Source organism: Rattus rattus, chromosome 14 (assembly GCF_011064425.1).
Source record: "Rattus rattus isolate New Zealand chromosome 14, Rrattus_CSIRO_v1, whole genome shotgun sequence".
Lineage (NCBI taxonomy): Eukaryota > Metazoa > Chordata > Mammalia > Rodentia > Muridae > Rattus > Rattus rattus.
Genome location: NC_046167.1, coordinates 25,038,467 through 25,062,676, shown reverse-complemented (window position 1 = coordinate 25,062,676; position 24,210 = coordinate 25,038,467). Strand labels below are relative to the sequence as shown.

Below are 24,210 nucleotides of genomic sequence, written 5' to 3'. Positions count from 1 at the left end.
TGCAGAGTAAATTTAAGGCCAATCTTGGCAATTTAATGAGAATTTTTCTTCTAATAAGAAGTAAGAAGGCTGGGGTGTACTCCATGGTAGAGCACTTGCCTTGTATGGAAAAGCCCTGAAGATCCCCAACATTGGAAAAAGTCGATCACCCTTATATATTGTTCTTGAAACAGTTATCCCTAACCTAGCTGTCCCTGTGTAAGTCATACACCAAACCAGAATCGACCCCGATGACGCTCTGGACTCCTGTGTATCTCAGACTGTATTTTCTCCAAGTGGTTTTAACTGAAATTTCCTTGTCAACCTCAGAATTTCAAAAGAGAGGAACAGAACTTTGTGGTGCAGAATGAAATCAACAACATGTCCTTCCTCATCACCGACACAAAGTCTAAGATGTCCAAGGTATCAAGCCTTCCCGTCTGTCTCAGTGTTCCTTTATGAGTTGACCTTTTTTAGAGGGTTTTTAAAGCTTCGAGTGTTCATAATGGCATTTGGGCTGGTTTGATAGCATTGCTTACTGATGTAAAAGCATTTGTGCTGTTTGCATAGTTTCTAGGATTAGTTTGAATGAGGTACAGTAAATACTGAGAGATAAAACTGACCTATGAAGGATAAATTTCTTACAGATTCCTAGTTACTAAACTTACTAAAAATAATTTCTTAAAAGGTGGTATGTATAAAAAATGTGATCCACACAATAAGTACATATCTGTAGAATATAAAATTCTTGCTTCTAATGTCCAGAAATTTATGGATTTGATGGAACATGACGGTATATGGAATGATATACTGCAATATTCGGACTTAGTACACCAGTCCTTTATAATGAATCAATGACTGGGGCTGGGGAGATGGCTCAGCACTTAAGTACACTGGCTGCTCTTGTGAAGAACCCAGGTTCAAGTCCCAGCATCCACATGGTGGCTCACAACCACATGTAACTACAGTCCTTGTGATTCAATGCCCTCTTTTGGTCTCTGTGGGTACTGAAACACAAATGTGCCCCAACATATCCACATGCAGGCACAAATGCTACACACATTAAAAAAATTTTGTAATAGTTATTTATAAACCACATAGTTTATAAATGATCCAAGTGTATGAATATATAAAACATATCCTGTGCATGCATGTATATTGCAAAGCATTTATCCCAGCAAAAATAAGGTTACTATATGTAAATTCTTTTAAGCATTGAGAATTAGAAAGTGTATTATATATGAAATTACTATATGGAATCCCTCCCTAATATTATGATGTGTCTTTCTATCTAACAACTATGTGGGAATAGTTAATGGTAAAAATGTAGGAAGAATAAAAACTAAAAGTAAAAAAAGAAAAATGGTGGGAAGGAAAGATAACCTTTTCAGAATGGTTAGGACTCCTAAAGAGAGGGATTGAAGAACAAAGGACAGTGGGACCATGATTCTGTCAGAGAAGATCATAGATCTGAATGAAAGAAATGTGGGTGGCAACCCAGTGCTCATCTTTGTTCCACAGGCAGCCATTTCCGATCAAGAGAGGAAGAAAATGAAGCGGAAAGGAGACCGGTATTCTATGCAGACGTCTTTGATTGTGGCAGCTTTGAAGCGATTACTTCCCATTGGACTGAACATCTGTGCCCCTGGGGACCAAGAGCTCATTGCTCTGGCCAAAAACCGATTTAGCTTGGTGAGTCTCCTGGTCACCCAAGGGTGGTAGTCATCAGACCTGCAGACTTGGCACTGCATCCTTTGAATAACTATTTCATTTACAGTTACATTTTTAGTAAGTAGTTTTTTTGTAGACCCTAGGCCTTAAATCAATGACTGCCTATTATGTTTAAGGTGTTTTTATCCTAATTGATGGTAATCATCTCCAAGGCATGTTCTGGAAGCAAACATAAGACTTATAAATAGGCCACAGGGTGGAGGGGAGTGGATTGCACATGCACTCCTTCATAAAATCTGCTATGAGAGCTCTCATCAAATTTTTGAAAGGTGATTTTTCAACATTAAAAGCAAAATGTATTGTGCCCATGGTGGCTAGATGAGGTATTAGTTTTCTGGTCCTTTACAGGCATTGGGATTTAATTTTTCTAGAGTTATTTCTTTGGTTCTGTTTTGCATAATTTCAGATGACTATGCAAACTTTCAAAAATTGTGCCTTACACGTTTTTGCACATTCACAAATTTGGTCATTCTGTTGACCCTTGGCATTCTTACTGAGTAGTTCAAGTAGATGGATGGCACCCTTGTTTGAGGTGATTTCAGTGTAGAAAATATTTTCTGAGGAGTAGAAATGTGGCTCAAGATTTCAGATTATGTACAACTCTCAGAAAGAACTGAGTTTGGCTCTCTAGAGTATCTGACACCTTATTCTGATCTCCAGGGAGACACACACACACACACACACACACAGGATTAAAAAGGAGCTGAGAATGCTTCAAATTTCTAGCATGCATTTGATAAACACACTTGCCAGGGGTACACTGTTTAATAGAGAATTTGATTTGTTCTTTGACTGTGGCAGTTGATGCACTGATTATGAGACGTCTTTTAGTAACATGTATTTCTTGACAGAAAGACACTGAGGAGGAAGTACGTGATGTAATCCGCAGTAATATACACTTGCAAGGCAAGGTAAGCCAGTTTTTTTTTCCAAATCACATTTAACATTTTCAGAATAATATCACTAACAGTCTCACACTAGCAAATAAAGTTATCTTGATTGGCCATTATTTTACTTGAAAAGACTTCAGATTAGCACCATCAGTGGTAATAAATGGTGTGTCCTTAAAGGCAGAGGATCATACATTATAAACTTGGAAGATAATATGTCATAGATTGAATAAATACTACATATACATTTTATAATTGCTTTTCATGGTTTGGGTGGCCTGGAAACAAAGTTCTATAAGAAGTTGAAAATTTTCCTTTAGTGTTCAGATTAAAAGTTTGTACATTTGAGGTACTGAGAATTGCTATGAGGAAAGAATTGCTATGTAAGAAAAATGAGTTGATCTAAGGAAAGGAAAATCAATTTGAAGATAAATGCGAGTAGAAACTATGTTTTCCAGCAGTAGTTGAAGGAATTGTTAAAACTTTTTTTTGTTTTGTTTGTTGTTTTGGTAGTCCAGGAAGTATTTGCTCTTACTTTGAGTTTCTATTAATGGCAGTGAATAAATCACTTATTTATTTATAAGATATATCATGTGAGAAGTCTTATTGTTGCTGGGCATGATAGGTGGTGCATGCCTGTAATTCTTACACTGAAGACTTCGAGATGCAAAGATTGTGAATTTGTAGCTAGCCTGGGCTACATAGTAAGGCCCTATCTCCAAAAGCAAAAACCCAGCAAACAAAAGAGATCTAACCATTATGTAACCTACTTTTAGGTTCTACTGTAGTCAGTGATCCTTCTGAGGATTCTGTCTAATTCATTAAAATGAGATGAAGGTATAAAGGATGTTCTTTAAAAAATCACCGAGTCTTTCAGTGTATTAAAATATTCCATCCCATAGACTGCATTTCTGGGAGATGTGATGTAGGTAAAACACACTTTTGCTATTTTATCAGTCTTTAAAGCAAATTTTCTATGATCATCCATGTGAACTCATGCATATCTTAGTAATAAATCCCCCAGAGAAGGAGATTGATTCCTAATGAGTTTCTTTTTCAGAGAGAAAAGAAAACTGTGCATGTCTTTTGTAATTATCATAACCCTCCTGCAGCTGAACTCAGGCCAAGACTTTATACTGTAAGCTCTCATGCAGTGAGAGACATGAATGTTTTTATAGACACAGATGTTAGATGATGTTATAAACCCTGACTTTGGGCTCCTGGGCTCTCCCAACATAGACAACCCTTGTAGAACTACTTCAGGGTCTGTGTTCATGACAGGAAGTAGTCATATAGTCTTCAGTCTTTGAGATCCTGGATACTCCCCCGGGAGCTTACAGCAACCACCTAGACAGTGCGGCTCCCCCATCAAATCCTTGTTCGAGAAGGCTAGCCACACAGCCATGATAACACTCTCCCAAGGTTCAATGCTCTGTCCATTCCTTACTCCATCCAAAGCTTCACCTACACAGGCTCTGAAGAAAGAGTGCTATTGAGTCATCTAAGGTAAGGACTGCCCATGTAGGGCCTATCTCTCACCTTTCTCTATACTGGAGCTCCTCTTCTTACAGTCCAGATGGACACCTGGGCCCAACAATGAAGCAGCCTCATTCCAGCCTCATGTCCACACTCTAGGAATGCTAGATAGAGGAAGAAGCCTTGTGGAGTCATTGTGTGAGAGAGAATATAAAGATTCTGCTTTATCAAAAATACCTGTTTATTGAATTTATAGACAAAAATGAGGCACATGGTCCTTTGATGAAAATATCATTGAGGAAAGCATTCTATTTTGAGCAAAGGACAGTTTTTAGAAGTCATCTGTATATGAAGCTCTGTCCCTGAGTTTATCTCCACCCCAAAGTGATTTCTGGCATTTGGAGCTGTGCCTTTTTAAGGGATTGGAAGTTTCAGATGATCCCTGTTCATTTCTGTTTCATAATATGCAGTTTTGTTTGTTAGTGGAAATTCTAAAGTAGAGAAGAAAGAAATGGAAATTGTTTTGTGTATTTTTAATGGCATGACTCTTATATTTTATTTCTTTGAAATGAAAGATGCTCCCACTCAGATACTTATATCTATCCAGATTTATGGTTTTTATAGCCTTTCTTTAAAGCATGAGGACAGAAAAAGAGTCATAAACAGATTTTTCAGCAGGAGAGCTGGCTCAGCTGTTAAGAACACTTATGGTCCTTTTGAATGGGTTTGGTTCCTAGCACTCACATCAGAGTAGCTCCAGGAAATCTGATGCCCTCTTCTGGACTGCATGGGCACATGAATTCATGTGCACATATGTACACATAGACACACATCCAAAAAATATAAAAGAATAAAAATAAAACAAAGAGCTTATTTTAAAATTTCATTCTTGAAATAAAACAGTATTGAGATTTCTTTTGGGTGAGTATGAAAGTTATGTGCCACGTTGGTTCATATTCTTCAATAATCTTTATTCCAGTGAGAATTCGCTGTGTTGTAAACTCCGTAAATCTAGAATCAGTTGTGGACCCATTTCAATATGTATAAAAATACACAAATGAATCTTTCAACAGTCAGTGTGTGAGCAGGCAAGAAGCAAATGCAAACTTGTTATCTTATTCCTTCATTTGTCTCCCCTTCAGCCTGAAGCCTTAATTGCATCTTTTTGTTTTGCTTTCTCTCCCTCATTCCTTCCATCTTCTCTTCATTTCTCTTTTTTGAAATTAAATTCTTCTTGTACAGTACATCCCGGCCACAGTTTTCCCTCCCTCTGTTCTTCCCAGCTCCCAGCTTCCCCCTGCCCTCCATCCACTAATCCCAATTTTCTGAGGAGCCTCCGTATTGATTTCGTAGTGGTTGTGCAAATTTTCATTCCCACCAGCAATGGGGGAGCGTTCTCCTCACTAGTATGAACTATCGTTTGTGCTATTGATCTTAGTCATTTGACAAGTATAAGGTGGAATCTCAGTAGTTTTGATTTGCATTTCCCCAGTGGCTTAGAATGTTGAACATTTTAAAAATGTTTCCCTGTCATTTGACAACTCTGTTGAGAATTCTCTGTTTAGATCTCTACCCCATTTTTAAATTGGCTTACTTGGTTTGTTGATATCCAGCTTGAGTTCTTTGTGTATTTTGAATATTGAACCTCAGTTAGATGTGAAGTTGGTAAAATCATTTTTCCATTCTGTTGAGTGTCACTTTAGTTGACACTTTGGCTGACAGTGTACTTTGCCTTACAAAAGCTTTTCGGCATCATAAGGTACCATTTATTGATTGTTGATCTCAGTGCTTGCACTATTGATGTTCTATTCAGGAAGTTGTCTCCTGTATAATGTGTTCAAGGCTATTCCTTACTTTCTCTTCTATCAGGTTCAGTTTTATGTTGAGGTCTTTGATCCACTTGGACTTGAGTTTTGTGTAGGCTGATAAGCATTGATCTATTTGCTTTCTTCTACATGCAGATAGCTAGTTCGAACAGCACTATTTGTTGATGCTATTTTCCAGTGTGTATTTCTGGTTTCATTATAAAAAAGTCAGGTGTCCATAGGTGTATGGATTTATGTTTGGGTCTTAAATTCGGTTCCATTGATCACCATGTCTGCTTTTATGCTAATACCATGCAGTGTTTATTACTGTAGCTCTGTATCACAACTTGAAATCAGGGATGGTGATACTCAGCAATTCCTTTATCCTTCAGGATTGTTTTAGCTATCCTACATGTTTTGTTTTCTCATACGAAGTTGAGAATTGTTCTTTTGAGGTCTGTAAAGAAATGTGTTACAGTTTTTATGTGGATGGCATTAAATCTGTAGATTGCTATTGGTAGGGTGGCCAGTTAGTCCTACTAATACATGAACATGGGAGATCTTTTGATATCTCAACTTTTTTCTTCAAAGACTTGTTATTTTTATCATACAGGTCTTTTATTTTCTTGGTTAGAGTTATCCCAAGATAGTTGAAATTATTACAGGCTATTGTGAAAATGTTTCCATTACTTCTTTCTTAGTCCATTTGTTAGTTGTATAGGAAGGTTGCTGGTTTTTTTTAGTTAATTTTGTATCCAGCCACTCAGCTGAAGGTATGTATCATCTATAGGAGTTCCCTGGTAGAACTTTTTGTGTAACTTTTGTGTATTATCATATCATCTGCAAAGACTTAGTTTTTTTGACTACCTTGACTTCTTTTCCAGTTTGTATCCCTTTGATCTCCTTTAGTTGCCTTATTGCTCTGGCTAGAACTTCAGATATTGTGTTGAATAGATAGGGAAAGAGTGGGGAACCTTGACTTGTTCCTGATTTTAGTGGAATTGCTTTGAGATTCTCTCTGTTTAATTTGATGTTAGCTGTAGATTTCCTATAAACTGCCTTTATTATATTTAAATATGTTCATTGTATCCCTGATCTCTCTAGGACTTTTATCATGAATGGGTGTTAGATTTGTCAAAGGCTTTTCCTACATCCAATGTGATGATAATGTGTTTTTCTTTCTTTAAGTTTGTTTATATGGTAAATTACATTTACTGATTTTTGTATATTGAACCATCCTGCCTCTTCGGAATGAAGCCTACTTGATCATGGTGGATGATCTTTTTGATGTATTCTTGGATTCAACTTGTAAATATTTTATTATTTTTGCATCTGAATCATAAGAGAAATTAGTTTATAATTCTCTTTCCTTTTTGAGTCTTTATATGGTTTGCATATCAGGGTAACTGTGGCCTAAGAAAATGAATTGGGCAATGTTCTTTCTATTTCTATTTTCTGGAATAAATTTTAAACATATTTTTAAATGAATCTTTGGGAATTTTACATCCTTCACCCCAACCCCATTTACCTTTCAGTCCTTTGGTATCTATCCTTCACTCTTGTAGCTTTCCTTCAAAAGTAAATAAAAAATAAAAATTAGAAAAGAAGAGAAAAGAAAAGAAATAGAAAGAAGAATAAAGGGAGAGGGGAGGGGATGTTTGCCCGGAAACCGGAAAGGGAATAACACTTTCGAAATGTATATAAGAAATACTCAAGTTAATAATAATAAAAATAAAAAAATTCGAAAAAAAAAAAGAAAGAAGAATAAAACAACAACAAAGATCCTCCTGTCAACTCCCCTGGTCAACGGCCTACTCCTCTCTCTTCACTACCTTCCCCATCTTCCCCACATCTCCATTCCTTGGAGTGCCACAGGAAGTTTCAGTGTGTCACACAGTTTGTCCAAACAGCTTTGTTAGCCAGTGTTCGTTGCAATGGATCCTTAGGCCACTTCAAGGCCTCTGACTTCTGCTATACCATCAGTACTAGACCCTTAAAGATACTCTTGGATATACATCTATTGCCCTGAGTACTGGGGATCCTGTGGTGATGGATCCATACAACTGGCCCCTTCACATGCTCCAACAGCTCATAGATGGGGAAGATATTGGGGTGGACTCACTTAAAAGCCTGGATCTGGGCCTGGGTGTTGATTGAGTTGGTTAGCCTGCCAGCTCTCCCATGTCCATGATATTGTTGGTGCCATAATATGGTGGCCATTGGAAGGCAGAGCCATCTCAGTGCACCTCTAGGATATCAACATGGTTTCCAGCTACAGTACAGATGACAGATAACCTTATAATCTTTGGTGGTACTGTGTGCCATGGACATTAACACAAATCCCAGCTGCAGCAGGACTGCGGACCCAGAATTGCATCCAGGGCCTAGACAGCACCATGGCCTCTGGTGGCTGATCAAGGTGTTTCTCATACTAGGGTGTTTGTCTCCATCCAGTCTCCAGCCCTGCCTCTCTTCAAGCTCCCAAGCTCCTTGCCTCTCTTTCTTTTCCATTACTCTTCCAACTACTTGTTTGCTTCTAGCCATGCCTTCCCAGCAAGGGCTTATATTTTCCTGTTTTCCAAAATAATTTGATGAGTATTGGCATCAACTCTTCTTTGAATGTCTGGTAGAATTCTGTGTTAAACTGTCTGGCCCTAGAGTTTTTTGATTGGGAGACTTTTCATGTCTACTTCTATTTCACTAGGGATTATAGGTCTATTTGGACTGTTTGTCTGCTCTTGATTCAACTTTAGTAAGTGGCACATTATAGAGAAAATTATCTTGTTTAGGTTTTTTCAACTTGGTGGGGTAGACGGTTTTAAAGATTATCATTATTCTCTGGATTTCCTTGGTGTCTGTTGTTATGTCCCCCTTTTCCTTTCTGATTTTGTTAATTTGGATATTTTCTCTTTATCTTTTAGCTAGTTTGGATAAGGATTTATGTACCTTGTTGATTTTCTCAAAGAACCAACTCTTTGTTTCATAGATTCTTTGTATGTCCTCTTTTGTTGATTTTAGCCCTAGGTTTGATTATTTCTTGCAGTCTACTCCTCTTGGCTATGCTTACTTCCTTTTGTTCTAGAGCTTTCAGGTATGTAGTGTGAGATCTTTCCTTTTTTTTTAATATAGGAGTTTAGTGCTATGAACCTTCCTCTTAGAACTGCTTTCATTGTATTCCATAAGTTTGGATATGCTGTATATTCATTTTCATTGAATTCTAGAAAGTCCTTAATTTCTTACTTTATTTCTGCCTTGGTCTAGTGTTTCATTCAGTATGAGTAGTTCAGTTTTCATGCGTTTGCAAGCTTTCTGTGGTTTCTATTGTTGATGCCCAACTTTAATCCCTGGTAGTGTGATAGGATGCAGGCTGTTATTTCAGGTTTCTTTTATCTGTCGAGATTTGCTTTGTGGGCAAGTATGTGGTCAGTTCTGGAGAATGTTCTATGAGGTGCAGACTAAAAGGTATATTCTTTTTTTAATGCTCCATAAATATATGTTAGGTCTATTTTGCTTATAATGTCTGTTAGCTCCTGTATTTCTCTGTTTAGTGTTTGTCTGGATGGCCTGTCCATGAGTGAGAGTCAGGTATTGAAGTCTCCCACCATCAGTGTGTGAGGGTCAATATGTAATTTAAAGTGTATTAGTGTTTCTTTTAGTGGGTACCCTTGTGTTTGGGTATAGATGTTAAGAATTTAAATGTTATCTTGGTAAATTTTTTTTCTTTGATGAGTATGAAGTGTCCTTTTCTATCTTTTGTTATTAGTTTTGAAGTCTATTTTGTTAGATATTAAAATAGCTATACCAGCTCGCTTCTTAGGTCTGTTTGCTTGTCAAATCTTTTCTTAATCCTTTATCCTCAGGTAATGTCTTTCTTTGAAATTGAATATGTTTCTTGGATGCAGCAGAAGGATGGATTCTGTTTTGCATCCATTCTGATAGTCTGTTTCTTTTTATTGGGGGAATTGAGAACATTTAAATTGAGAGTTATTAATTATCAAAGATTGTTGATTCTTGTTGTTTTGTTGTTTTTGTTTGTGGTGGTTGTGGTGGTAGTGGTAGTGATATGTGCCTGTGTGTGTATATGTGCATGTGCTTGTATGTGTTTTCCCCTTCTTTTGGTTTTGCTGGTGTGAAATTTATATTTCTTGTATTTTCATGGATGTAGTTAAACCTACTTGGGTTAGAGATTTCTTCCTAGAACTTTCTGTAGAGCTGGGTTTGTCAGTTATATCCTATTCAAATTTGACTTTAACATGGAGGATCTTATTTTCTCCACCTATGGTGATCGAAAGTTTTGCTGAGTATAGTAGTCTGGACTGCCATCTGTAGTGTTTTAGAGTCAGAAATACCTCTCTACTCCATTCTGGCTTTTATAGCCTCCACTAAGAATTCAGGTATAATTCTAATAGATCTACCTTTTTTTGTTACTTTGTTTTTTCTCTTACAACTTTTATATTCTTTTGTTGTTGTTATTCTGTATGTTTGGTGTTTTGGTTATTTTGGGGTGAGGGGACTTTCTTTTCTGGTTTGATCTGTTTGGTGATCTTTTACCTTTATAGGTATCTCCTTCTTTAGGTTAGGATAATTTTCTTCTATGATTTTGTTGAAAATATTTTCTGGCCCTTTGAGCTGGGATTCTTCTCCTTCCTCTATTCCTATTATTCTTAGGTTTGGTCTTTTCATGGTGTCCCAGATATCCTGGATATTTCTTGTCAGGAATTTTTTAGATTTAACATTTTCTTTGACTGTTGTATTCATTTTTTCTATCATATTTTCAATGGCTTAGATTCTCCCTTCCATCTCTTATATTCTGTCAATGAAGCTTGCCCCTCTAGTTCCTGTTTGATTTCTTAAATTTTTCATTTTTCAGGATCCCCTCAGTTTGTGCTTTCTTTATTGCTTTATTTTCATTTCCAGGTCATTAACAGTTTTATCCCTTTCCTTCAACAGTTAGTTTTTTGGGTTTTTTGTTTTTGTTTTGTTGTTGTTGTTTTTACTTTCTTTAAGGGATTTATACATTTGCTCCAATCAGTTATGTTTTTCTGTCTTTCATAAGGGCTTTGTTCATTTCCTCTTTAAGGACCTCTATCATCTTTATATAGTTGGTTTTAAGGTCTTTTACTTATGTTTCAGCTATGTGGAATTGTCAGGGCCTGTTGTGGTAGGAAAGCTGTACTCAGGTAGAGACATATCATTACTGATTGGATTCTTAAACTGGCACCTAGGCATCTGGTTTGGGGGTTTTGTAGTTCTAAAGGCTGATTTCTGGGTTTGCCTTTGTCTGGTGTGTATTGTGTTCCTTGGTTTCTGTTTTCTCTCTGGACTTTAAGAGAGCATGGTGTCTATGTCACATGTTTTATTGCCCTCCTAGCTGGTATGTTCATAGGGAATGCATGCTGGTATTGAAGGCTAGGATGCTGTGAAGTTAGGAGAGGATCTCCTGTAGGATCCACATGAAGCTTGGGAAAGGGGGAAGGAAGGCTGCAGCTAGTGTTCTTCTGGGCTACTAAGGATGTACCTGAAAGATTGGGTCTGCCAGGGGAGCAGAAAGAGCAAAGAGCATCTGCAGGCAGCCTACTGGTCTTCTGGCCAAAATCTTGAAATTTCAACGCTGTTCTTTCCTTCAGTATTTCAGCTCAACCATCTAAGAAGATTTTGGGGTACATAGATAAGTGTCCTTTATGATTCTTCTGGTGACAGTTTTTATGATTCTTTACTAGAGACAGCCATTCTCACTGTTTCACTTCTGTGAGTTTCTGTCACAGAAAAAAGTCTGGAACTCTTGTTGACATTTCATAGCATGGTGTCAAAAACACAGTCCTGGGGTTTCCAAGACGTCTTGGGTGAGGCCGCGTGGCCCTGTGCTGCTGATTAGTGACTTTCCCAAGCCACCCCAAGGGGCTCCTGTGATTGCATGAAGTTTTCAGGTTCCCACCACACTAAGGCTAGCATCCTCTGGCCCCAGTTGCCCACCACATATTTCCCTCCTAATTGCATCTTAACTACTCTAGGAAAATATTCCCAAATCACCCATCAGATAGGTCATATCTCATAGTTCTCATAGTTCCTTATATGTCTTCCCAGTAGCCCTGGATAAAATGATAAACAATAGTAATAATTTCATGAAAAAAATTTGTTTTTTTTTCTGACCTCTGCATAGCATTTGCTTGCTTATTTTAGTGATGTATTTAAGATGTGCATCATAAAACATAGATATACAGGGACAGTGAAAGGATCATAACAGTCAAGCAAAGCTAACCTTTCCATTTGCTCACCAGTTACCCATTTGTATATTTGTATATAGGTTTGAAACCCACTCAGCGAGTTTTGGAAATGTAGTACCATCTTACTACAAGAGCTGTCATGGAGTCTAGTGGCTCCCTAGACTTCTCCTACTTAGCTGTATTTCTGTAGGTGTTTTAGTACTGACCTGTGTTTGCTTAGTGATCCAGGTAGACCCAGTTAGTGATCATGTAAGATTCCTTCTCTCTTCAGTTGCCACCTTGTGTTTGCTTCCCCATAGCTGGAAGACCCTGCAATCAGGTGGCAGATGGCTCTATACAAAGACTTGCCAAACAGGGCAGAAGACACCTCAGACCCAGAGAGGACAGTGGAACGTGTCCTGGATATAGCGAATGTGCTTTTTCACCTTGAACAGGTCTGATTTTTGTGTTAATCCAATCATAATTGCCTTAGATACATAAAATATTTTAAATGTATATTAATTTTTAACTGTGGTTCCACAAACCCCACATATGTGTTCATTAGAATGAGCATGTAATTGGTTATTTCCAAGATTATAATTATCAGAAACATTTGTAGATACTATGCTTCGAGAGATCAAGGCCTTCATTTTATTATATTTTTCAAGCTTTTATAAAATCCTATAGATTGTTAGTAATAGATTTTCTTCTAAACATAATTCTAAAAATCTCAGAGTTGTACAATATTTCAAGTGTTTTATTTTATATCATTTTTAATGCTTCACATAAAATATGCCTGAGATATTTTGTCTTTCACTGGTTCAATATCTAAAGTGTTTTCTTGGTTAACATTTAGTTTTCTGAGAAATTTTGAGCAATTTTTATCAGAGATAAAGAGCAACTTACATTTATAGAAGAGTAATATACGGACAGTGAAACCCTACCTGAGGAAGATATTTTTGTGTAATTTTCCAATCATCTGTTTTCACTACCAAGTTCTGGTGTGTTTTAGTCTCTATTTTGTCCCCTCTACTCAAGAATTTTCAAAGCAGTAATTCTTGAGACACTCTCAATTAGAAGGTTACATAGTGTATTTATATTATATTAAAAGCAATCCCTTATAAAATACATGCCTGTAGACAATTTTCTGCTCTGCATACATGTATCTAAAGTTGCTCGTATAAAGTTTAGGTAAATTAAATGAAACTATTCTAAATACAGAGAAACATGTTCCTTTTTAACATGATATCTAGTCAACAAGGCAATATTAGAGGATTGGAGAGAGGACTCAGTAAGTAAAGTGCTTGTTATGCAAGCAGGAGGGCCTGAGTTCAAATCCCCAGCACTCTGGTAAAGGTTGAATATGGTGGAATGTATCTGTAACTCCAACACAGGGTTAGGGAAGGAAATAAATATTCAAAATAAAAAAAACAAGATTACATCAGAGTGATATGCTTTATAAATATTGAATCTGAAATAATAAAATCTCCTGTGCCATTCCAGGAACCCTTCTACCTGTGCTGTAAGAAATACATTTTGATTTTCTCTAACATTTATCTACATTTGCATATATAATCATGCATTAATAAACATGTCACTTTGATTTAAACTACATATTGTTTGGATATCTAATCCTGCCGTGGCTGGTAAGATAACATATGGAAATGCTTAAAAGTGGCCTCTTCAAGTAACTAAATTTTTCCTTAGGTAATTTTCTACCAAATGTTGATGTTAGATCCCAGTAGGATCCCTTTCTGTCTGCTCCACAAATGTATCTTAGGTGCTCAAAGCTTCATATACACCTATGGGTCAGCGTACTCAGCAGAACACAATGCATTCATCAAAACTGCTACCTTTAAAGTCTCAGACCCCAAACATGGAATTTTATATTGGGATGCATTGGATCTCGCTGAGCAACTTGACTCTTGATCCTGTTTTAATCTACACTGCCTTCGATAAGAGTATATTCCACTTAATCTACCCATCAAGACACTAACTAAGTTATAGTTGATCTTATGGAGAACAGAGGGTCAGAGAAGTAAGTGCTTGTCAATTTAGATAGATTGTCCTGTTAAAAAGTCTGCAATGGCTCAGTCAGTCTTAGCGTTTTCTTCAAGAATTATTGTGTTCATATTCTGAGCATTTACTGCAAGGCATAATATATCTGGCTTACTTTGGGCTAACATAACATTTTCATTTTTTCCAGAAATCTAAGTATACTGGCTGGCGATTTTTCAGTCTGGGAAGTATAGTGCTCCATTGCCTAGAGAATACTAATTAATTGACCAAACCATACTATGAATTTATCTTCTTTCTAATACTTATGATTAATCTCCTTGTTTTCTCCTGGAATTTCAAGCACCATTATTCAAATAAGTAGCCTGTTTGCATCATTTCTTGTAACTTTCAAATTCTCATTTATCTTACCTAACAAAAATAGCTATAAACTTTAATACTTCTGTAAGATTAAATCCTTCTATTTACTCTTAGTACTCAGTTCACAAAGCCTTGTTATCTTTTTTTATTAAAGGGCAGTAGGCTTTTCATTAATGCTATTTTTATTTGTGGTTATCCTACTTCGAATAAGAGTCATTTTGATGGATATGTGAGTACATTTCTGTTTAGGAAAACAAAACAAAACAAAACAAAACAAAACAAAACAAAACAAAACAGAAAAAATCAAACCAAGCAAAACCAAACCAAAACCCAAGAGAGGGTGCTGAAAAAGGAAACAAGGATCCGAATTTGATCACTAGAACCTACGTTTAAAAAGTTGTACCTGGGTATGTGCTTATAATTCCAGCATTTGGGAGAAGAAGGAATAGCCAGATCTCTGGGACACACTGGCAGGTCAACCTGTCCTAAGTGGTGAATACCAAGCTGGTGAGAGACTTTGTCTCAATAAACCAAGCAGGATGGTAACTGAGGAATGACACCCAAGGTAGCCTCCACGTGCCTGCTCACCTGTGTGTACATGCACCTATGCACAGATATGCACACATATGCATGAACTTTAAAAAAGTACTTAAAATTTTGAGAATGGTGCATAAGGACTTTACGTAGAATGTCTTTTTTTTCTGTCTCTTTGATTTTTAAAGATAACAAGGCTTAGGAACTACAGGCTGTTTGGAAAATAAGTACCATTTGAAAGCATCTCAAATTTAGCTTTGGATAATGTTGAGGACATAGTCTCAAGCCAAACTAATTGTTAGGTATTTTGAAATGAATTCAGAGAATGGCTGATTAATACTTCACCACTGATGGTAGATCAGGGCTGTAAATGTATGTTTATTTGTGTCTTTCTTCCTCAGGTGGAGCACCCTCAGAGATCAAAGAAAGCCGTGTGGCACAAACTGCTCTCTAAGCAGAGAAAAAGAGCTGTTGTTGCCTGCTTCCGGATGGCCCCTTTGTACAATCTGCCAAGGTTAGTATCTTTTAAATGTTTGAAAAAAAGAGCTGTTGTTGCCTGCTTCCGGATGGCCCCTTTGTACAATCTGCCAAGGTTAGTATCTTTTAAATGTTTGAAAGAAAATAATTTTCTCCTCTAAATAATGGGGGAGGGTGGCAGTAATGAAAATCTCTCTCAGAGAAGAATGGGAGTTATCAGTCTCCTAAGACTCACCAGTTAGCTTTCTTCTGTTGAATGTTTTTGTTTCTTCATTTAGAGAACCATGGTTTGTCCTGTCATTTTAAAATGGTATATGTTGGAGAATATCTGCTCGCCATAGGGAAGGACATTCAGTGTGACTGGAAACGTTCTTTGAAGTCCAATTGCTTAGATTTCAACTTCCGTCTTTTGTGTTGCATGGCACTGTGAGGTTGATTACCTCCCTTCACTTTGTTTCCCCCTCTGGACTGTGGTAGGACCGGCCCCATAGAGTACCAAGACGGATTAATGAACAAGTCTGTTCAGAGTGCTTGTCAGTATGCTGATCACAGTAGAGGCTAGCCACGGATGCTATTTGTATAATTTTTCTCATACAGAGAAAAGAAGACATTCTCCTGACCCACAGGAATGACATAAACAAACCCAGCAGACTCATCACTGTTCTCTTAGTAGGACATCAATATACTTGTTAGTAGAGATATAACTTACTGTGTCCAGGTGTGGCTTGGTGACTTGCTATGGCTTCCTGGGTATTCTGCCAAGACACTGTGCTCTTGGCTACCCTTAACTTTCCGCAAGTAACCGTATCCCTACTGTGTTGATTCATTTTCTATTATTGTGATAAAACACCAGGACCAAAGGTAACATATGGGCAAAAGAGTTTATGTGGGCTTAAGGTTTCAGACCTATAAGAGTCCTTCGTGAAGGGGAAGTGATGGACAAAGCCAATGAAATAACAAACCAGGAGCTCCCATCCTGCACTGCAAGAGCAAGGCAGAGAGAAAATTGGAAATAGTATGAGCCTTCAAACTCTCAAAGCCCAACTCCAATAGTACAATTCCTCTGACAAGGCCATACCTCCCCAAACAGTTCTACCAACTGGAGACAATTACCCAAATGCCCGACTGTGAGGGACATTTTCCATTCAAACCATCACAATTATGTCTTGGAAACAGGGCTGAGATCAACTGTATCTCTTTTCGGAAGATCCGATCTCTTTGTAAGTCAGCTCTTTCCTTCTGTATGTTTGCACCACAAGGTTACAATTTCTGGTTGTTACATTGTGTCCAGTGTTCAGGTTGCTTAATTCTCTCATTTCCACTTTAAGGTCCAACATAAATTTAAGATTCTATTTTCCTAACCCTGGACAGCATCCAGTGTCTTACAATTCAGTGTCTTTGTAAGATATTGGAGAAAGGATTTGTTTTACAAAGACATCGTTTAAACCATTTCAGGAACATCTGAACTGAGCTCAGTGAATCTGAATTTCCCTCAGGGCTGAATATGTGGTCTGTTTAGAAGTCTAAATGTTGTGTGCATGACTCTGAGGTTCTAAAAACAGCTGAGCACATCTTTTGGCTTGCCTCTCTTGTGTGCTGGAATTTACAGTGACTTTTAGTGTTTCCAAATGTGTTGCTAGTTCCTCTCCTATTTTCAAGGTTCTTAAACCCCTCTAGCCATTATGCCTCATGCCTTCATAATACACTTCTGTTATTAAATGTAGGCTTCCTTCACACAATGGTATCATTCTGTTACTTCTAATATGTTATCCACATAGTATTCTCTTGTCCTTTCTCTCTTAAATCTTACTCATTTCTTACTCAAATCTTACTCATGCTTACATCATAAGCATCATGATGAACTTTATTGCCTCTTCTAGTATTCACTGTTTTTACTTTTTACTTCATAGACAAACATCTTTTTTTAGATGCATTTTATTTTTGTGGTGTGTGTGTGTGTGTGTGTGTGTGTGTGTGTGTGTGTGTGTGTACAGGGGTGGGGGTGAGGTTGCATATGTATTCAGTAGCCAGAGAGGCCAGAAGGATGTATTAGACTTCCTGGAGCTGGAGTTGCAGGTGATCATGAGCAGATGGACTGCCATGGCTGCTGGGAACTGAGCTTGGGTTCTCTTGAAAAGCAGTTGTGCTCTTAACCACAGAGCTACCTCTTCAACTTCAGGTAGATACTTTTTAAAGTCAATGTTCCGCGATTTCAGCTTCATTCATACAATTATAAAAAGTTCACTTAATACATTCCACTCTGGAATAGCCAGAACCTGTGTTTGAAGTTACCTTGAATTTAGGTAATTCTTCCTTTGGCACTTATATTATTTAACAAGAATCACACCAGGAAATAATAACCACTATTTAACTAAGGTCTGTCTAATGCACTTTCCGCTATTTATCTTGATTTAATTCTTAGAAGACTGAGATATATTGTAATGCCACAATTATTCTTGTTGCAAATATGAGAATTGTGAAAATTGAAATCTTAATTGATATTGTGGAGCTGAGACTAAACCCAAAGTTAATATGTGATCTGAGAAAACTGCTTTTATTGGTCACAAGGAATTGTCCTTGAAAAGAGGGATCTGTAATAGAAAGTTTATTTTTTATTTTAGTTCACAAATAATCTGGTAATAAAGTACTAAAGAATTCTTGTTCATATGTTTAAAATCCCTTTGTTTGACATTTTATCTTTTAGGCATCGGGCTGTCAATCTTTTTCTTCAGGGATATGAAAAGTCTTGGATTGAAACAGAAGAGCATTACTTTGAGGATAAATTGATCGAAGATTTAGCGGTAAGCTTTTTAATGGGATTATAAAATGGAAGAAGACTGAAAGAAAATCATTACACTGCACATTGGTCTTAGAGAACTTTAAAAGTATAAATTGTCTTATTCACTAAATAAGTCTCTTAAACTCTCTCTCAAAGCCCTTTCCAACTTAAAGTCAAAATAAAATCTAAAAATAAAAACCATTCACACCAAGTAATTTGAAGACTAACAAATGATTGCTGGTTTTCAAAATAGACACCTGAGAAGATTGTACATCTACATGTGACTCCTCACAGATCCAGAAGCACCAATTGGTCTCTGTGTACCACGGTGTTCTTGGTTTCTGTAACACTGAATGTGGTCTATCCTCCACTCATGTTTCTTTCCCTTATTATTTCTGTCTAATAAAACGATCTCATTCCATAAGCCTAGAACAACTGTCTCTCCAGCCTGGTCAGGTAATGAGGTTTTTTTTTTTTTATTGTTTTGTGTTTTTGTTTGTTTGTTTGTTTTCTGTTTTTGTTTTGTTTATCATTAGTGGTGTGGGCACAGAGGAGGAGGGAGTTGGTACTCAGGAGTCAGAGCTTCCATCCGACAGGGTAGGAGGGAGGCTGTATACAGGTGGGTGCTGCACCCTGAAGGACCGGGCAACATCAATGTCTTTTATAAGCTGAGCTACTGTTTTAAACCACGTTTCTAGATGAAGTTATGAGCCCAAGTCCCACACATGTCTGTGGCATTACCAGAGACATTATGATCTCCAAGTTGAAGATCTCCTATCTGAAGTCAATTTTAGTTTACAAATTATCAGGAACCATAGTAAACAAATGCAGTGCAATGTCTAAAAGCCTAACCCTGAGTGCCCTTCTCTCCTCTCTCAAGCAGGCTTTTATGTTGCTCAGATTGGCTTCCAGCTCACTAGGTAGCCAAGGATAGCCTTGATCTCCTGACTCTCGTGCCTCCATTCTCATGAGTTTTGGGATTCTGTGCTTGGGCTCAGGATCTGCCCCAGGGCCTTGTGCGGGCCAGCCAAACAGTCTATCAACTGAGCCCCTGCTCTAGCCCTAGCCCCATTACATTATCAAAGCTATACCACAGACTATTTAGGTATCTTGTAAAAGTTTAACTACCAATGACATCGAGATTCTTAACACAGTAAGAATCTCCTTTCATGTAGAAAGAAATTCAGGCCAAATGGGAAAAAAAAAAATCTCTGGAAACATAGAATCCATTAAATCATTCAGTAAAATCAGGATCAGTAAATTCCATAGGAAAAAATGCTTAATTTTCTCAATGGTGAAATTTTATCCAATGCTATTTTATGGTTTTAAAAGTAACTAACAGTGAAAAAATGCACATACTTCCGTCAGTAATCCATTTTGTGTTCTTTATCACATTTTGTTTTAGCCAAGAAAATATTTTATGTGATAAATATTGCTGTGTGGACTTAATTGTCACACATCATGTGACATTTTATTCTTTATTATGTTTTTCCCATTCTAAAGCTGAACTTTCCTCTGTTCAGAATACTCTTTTTGTTAGTTTTCAATCCTGCTTATAAGAATAATGTTTTCTTTTAAAATTCTGTGGACTATCTTTGTCCAGCTTTTTTTTTATCAATATTATTAAATGCTTCTGTTCTACATCAGTAGTGTAATCAGCACATGTGTTAAATTTATATATGTATTGTATTATATATTATATAGACACAAATCACATACGTATAGATGCACACATAACTATCATGGGCTGATTTCTAGAGTTTGGTGGCCAGAAAACCTAATCTAATCAGTGAACTACAGGTTCAATGTAAGACTCTGTTGCAAAAACCAAAGTGACTTCTAAGAAATGATGACACCTGAGGTTGACCTCTGACCTCTGCACACACCCATACGTGCCATTGTGTTCTCACACATACGTCCTCCTGCTGTCCCCTGCCCCAGTCGCACATACGCCCACACACAGCTCAACAATCAAACAAAGAAGTTTCTTTCATTCTCTCTGCCGTTCACCGCATCGCCCCTGGCTTGGGTTTTCAGTTAGTGGGACATTGTCTTGCTGTGTAGCACATGCAGGCTTTCAATCGGCAATTCCTCTGATCCTCCTGCGTCCTTCTCAAGAGCCGGGGCTGCAGATATAAGCCTCAATGCTGAGCTTAAGCATTTGTTCTAAATGGGCAATGTTATGCAGTTGTCTGCTCCACCCCCCACCCTGTTTTTCAGAAACCGGGGTCTGAACTCCCAGAAGAAGATGAAGCCATGAAAAGAGTTGATCCTCTGCATCAGCTTATTCTTCTGTTCAGCCGCACAGCCTTAACAGAGAAATGGTATGGCGGAGAGGGTTAATACAGACTTAGGAGACAGTGATAAAGAAACCAACATCTGTCATTTATTTATGTCTCAGTCACATTCTGTTCTTATCAAGAGAGGGAATAATTCACACATCATATGATCTGTCTGACATAAATCCATAGAGTAGCATCCACTGCTTTTTGTGGTTGTTTTTGGTCTTCAAACCCTACCCTGAGGAGCTGGGAAGATGAGTCAGTCAGTAAAGTAGTTGCCTAGCCATCATAAGGACCTGAGCTCTATCCCATAACTCACATTAAAAAGCCAGACGTGGTCATGTGTGCATGCAATCCCAGCACCAGGGGAGGAGAAGCAGGCTGATTCCTGGCATTCATTGACCAGAAAACCTGGGCTAATCAGTGAGCTCTGGTGAGAGACCTTGTCTCAAAAGCCAAAGTGGATGGCTTCTAAGAAATGATGCCACTGGAGGTTGACCTCTGACCTCTGCATATACCCACACATGCATATGTATTCTCACATCAATCATTGATCTCCCCATACCCTCCCCCCAAATCTACCAAGGAATTCTGGATTTTCTTAACTCTGTATTAGGCTGATTGCATTGATCCCTACAAAAGGTTTTTGTTTATTGAAAGCTGTCATTATAAATATAGCAAAAATGACTAAAAGAAGTGAAATCCAGTGCCGAGAATGCATGGAAGCTGGTGACCCTCGTCTTCCCTTTAGAGGGTATCTCCCATTTAAATGATGGTTAAGAAACCCTTAGGTGCTGGGTGAGGCCTTTGGTAGTAACTCTCCGATCTGTTTCTAGGACATTGCCTACTTTCCTTGCCTTCACTCCTGGTCCGACACCTGCACCAGAGCTTTAGAGAGCAAACTCCTGTGGAGTTTCATGACAAATTCAACCCAGAAGAGGCAGTGAAGATGCCTTGGCTTTTCTCCCTATTGAGGCTCTAAAAGACTCTGTGGGTGGGGCTTGGTAGAGCCTACAGAGCCTTTGTCTAATTTCCTGGCCTTGGCCCTCAGGTCTTATCTCTTCAGACCCTGGAAGATCATTTAATTACCAATGCACATCGACATGGGTCATCTCACAAGTCCTGAAGCACCATGTGATCTCTGGGCACCATAGCAATTTGGATCCCTCCCTCCTAGCATTGAACATGGTCTATCCTTTGGCTCACATTTTCTCTCTCTTATTATTCCCCACTAACAAACCATCTCACTTTATCTGATAAGTGTAGAACAACTGTCTGATCTCGTGAGGTAATGAGGTATTTCTCATCAGTGAAGTTGGGACCTGCTATAATACTTCAGCAAATGTTAGACATTCCTCACAGAAACTTAATTGTTCTGGCCATCTTTTTATTTTTAACTTTGACATTATAACTCGCCAAGTCTTTCATGAGACGTCAAGTATTTCTCTGCTGTCAAAAGCTCTGTACCACATAAGTTTGCGTTTGTTTTCCTCTTTGCATTTTGTGGTTTGAAGGAAATTAGTTGTTCCATTTATTAGCATGGTCATAATAGGGTACCTTTATTCTCACACTCGAAGGGCTCCACTCTAAGGGTCAGGAGAGGCATTTCCGGAAGACCTCTAAGGTCTTTGCTTTCTGGTTATAAAATAGTTTGTTTGCCAACGCTTACTACTGTCTGACTTTTATGTCATTTAATTGTAAGGAAGAACGTGTGTTTAAAAGGGCAGACAGTTACTTTGCATAGGGATAGTTTCTCACCACAGCCCGCCTTCTACTTAAGAACTGATCTTTCCCTGCTTGGTTTCATAGCAAACTGGAGGAAGATTTTCTGTACATGGCGTATGCAGACATTATGGCAAAGGTAAGCACATATCTTTCTTGGTTTCGATGTTTAAAGAATTAAGCTATTTCTATTTGCCAAAGGGTAAGAGTCTACATGAAAGATACTGTTAGATGTTACAGACATGAAGTGCATGCATTTCAGGGAATTCCTGCTTCGTACCTTATGAGTGAGGAATCACCAGTATCCCAGCATTCTTTTATTTGGCCCTCATTCATCAGCCATTGAGGTCCTGCAGATTAGATGATGGGAAAAAGTCCTTTAAATTATGTACTTGAAGAGTTTAACAGAGTAACAGGAGTAGTTAAGGGGCTGGAGAGAGAGCTTGGTGGGTGAGCTTACTTGTTCTCCCAGGGTGCTGAGTTCAGTCCACAGCACCCACATCTCTTTGAAAGCTAACAACTGCCTTAACTCTAGCTTTGGAGGATCCAAAGTCCACTTCTGCCCTCTATGGGCACCTGCATGCAACACACACACACACACACACACACACACACACACACACACACACACACAAATTTAAAAAGTAAAACTTGAAACAGTTATATTAAAACTGCTAGTTAGAGGTCGAAGAGCTGGCCCTGTGGGTGAGAGCACATACTCCTCTTGCTGAAGCCTGGAATTCCAGTTCCCAGCACCCACCGCACGTGGTTCACAACTGTCTGTAACTCCAGCTCCGGGATACCCAACACTTTCTTGTGGCCTTCATGGGTACCTGCGTACATGTGTAGACACACATGTAGATGCACATCCATACATAATTTTTATATTATCTATCATCTAATTACCATAATTACATATATGGTAATTAGATGATAGAGGAACTATCGAGGGTATTGTGGGTAGGTTCCTTAGGCTATGGTGACGTTTTTGGGGAATCTTAAACTGTGGGATGGATGGCATTAGACTAGCAGTATTTGCTACGTTTGTTACCCCTTAAGAAGAATTGATATATACAAACAGGAGGCCAGTTTCTCCTGAGATTCCAACCTCGGGTGCCATGTACTAAGAGGAGAGCCCCAGAATTACCACAGATGACATACCAAATCCTAGACACGTTAAAGATGACTCTGAGACTGCCACGCGGAGGTGTGTCAGAGTTTCAACGTGAACAATAACCACGGACACATGTGGTTCAACACCTGGTCCTCAGAGGGCATTGTGTTTCAAGAAGGCTGTGGAATTTTGTGGGTAGACAGCATGGATGGTAGGGGATCACTGAGCGATTTTCTTGGAGGATTGTAGCCAGCCCACTTCCTGCCCAAGCTTTCTTGTTTTCTATCTGTTGCCATGTTATACCCGGCAGCTTCATACTCAGAGGGACAGGATCAACCCCATCACCAGGCTTTCCATGCCGTTGAGCCAAAGCAAGCCTCTCTTTGTTAAGCCGCTCCTCGAAGACAATAGCACGCTATGTTAAAGGGAAGTCTGCGCTACCGTGCCTGGGGTCTGGAATCTCAGGTTGCCTCCTAAGTTCGCTCTCCCAAACCATCAGAATCAGATCACTGCTGAAGCTGTTGGCTTCATTAATCTCACTCCAGAGGAGAGGAAGGCAGCAGATGCAAGCTCACGATCAAATCTGAAAGAACAGAGACACTAAGAGATGATGAGGGGAAGGGGAGCGAGCCTTACTGTAATCTTACAGAGGAGTACATCTGTGGTCAGCAAATCCACAGTGGTCTGGGAGTGTGGACCAGACGAGCACTGAGAACATCTGTAGGTCTGGCGAAAACTTCTGAGCACGCAGGAGACGAAGAAGAAGCAGGGGAGAAGGAAGTGTCAACCTGTGGGAAATGAGTTACAGTCTGAAAAGTGAGAGGGAGTGAGGCATTTTTTCC

The 24,210-nt window shown here is 38.5% G+C and overlaps 1 protein-coding gene across 1 annotated transcript in view; it reads left to right on the top strand.

Moving 5' to 3' along the window:
* The window catches only part of Ryr2 (ryanodine receptor 2), a 393,422-nt gene that overhangs the window by 291,832 nt on the left and 77,380 nt on the right, over positions 1 to 24,210 (top strand). Inside the window, exons 71-78 of the mRNA XM_032885202.1 lie at positions 310 to 402; positions 1,501 to 1,671; positions 2,562 to 2,621; positions 12,405 to 12,539; positions 15,396 to 15,508; positions 18,176 to 18,272; positions 20,471 to 20,574; positions 22,342 to 22,393. Of these exons, the coding sequence (XP_032741093.1) occupies positions 310 to 402; positions 1,501 to 1,671; positions 2,562 to 2,621; positions 12,405 to 12,539; positions 15,396 to 15,508; positions 18,176 to 18,272; positions 20,471 to 20,574; positions 22,342 to 22,393 (825 nt within the window). The remainder of the gene's footprint in view (positions 1 to 309; positions 403 to 1,500; positions 1,672 to 2,561; positions 2,622 to 12,404; positions 12,540 to 15,395; positions 15,509 to 18,175; positions 18,273 to 20,470; positions 20,575 to 22,341; positions 22,394 to 24,210) is intronic.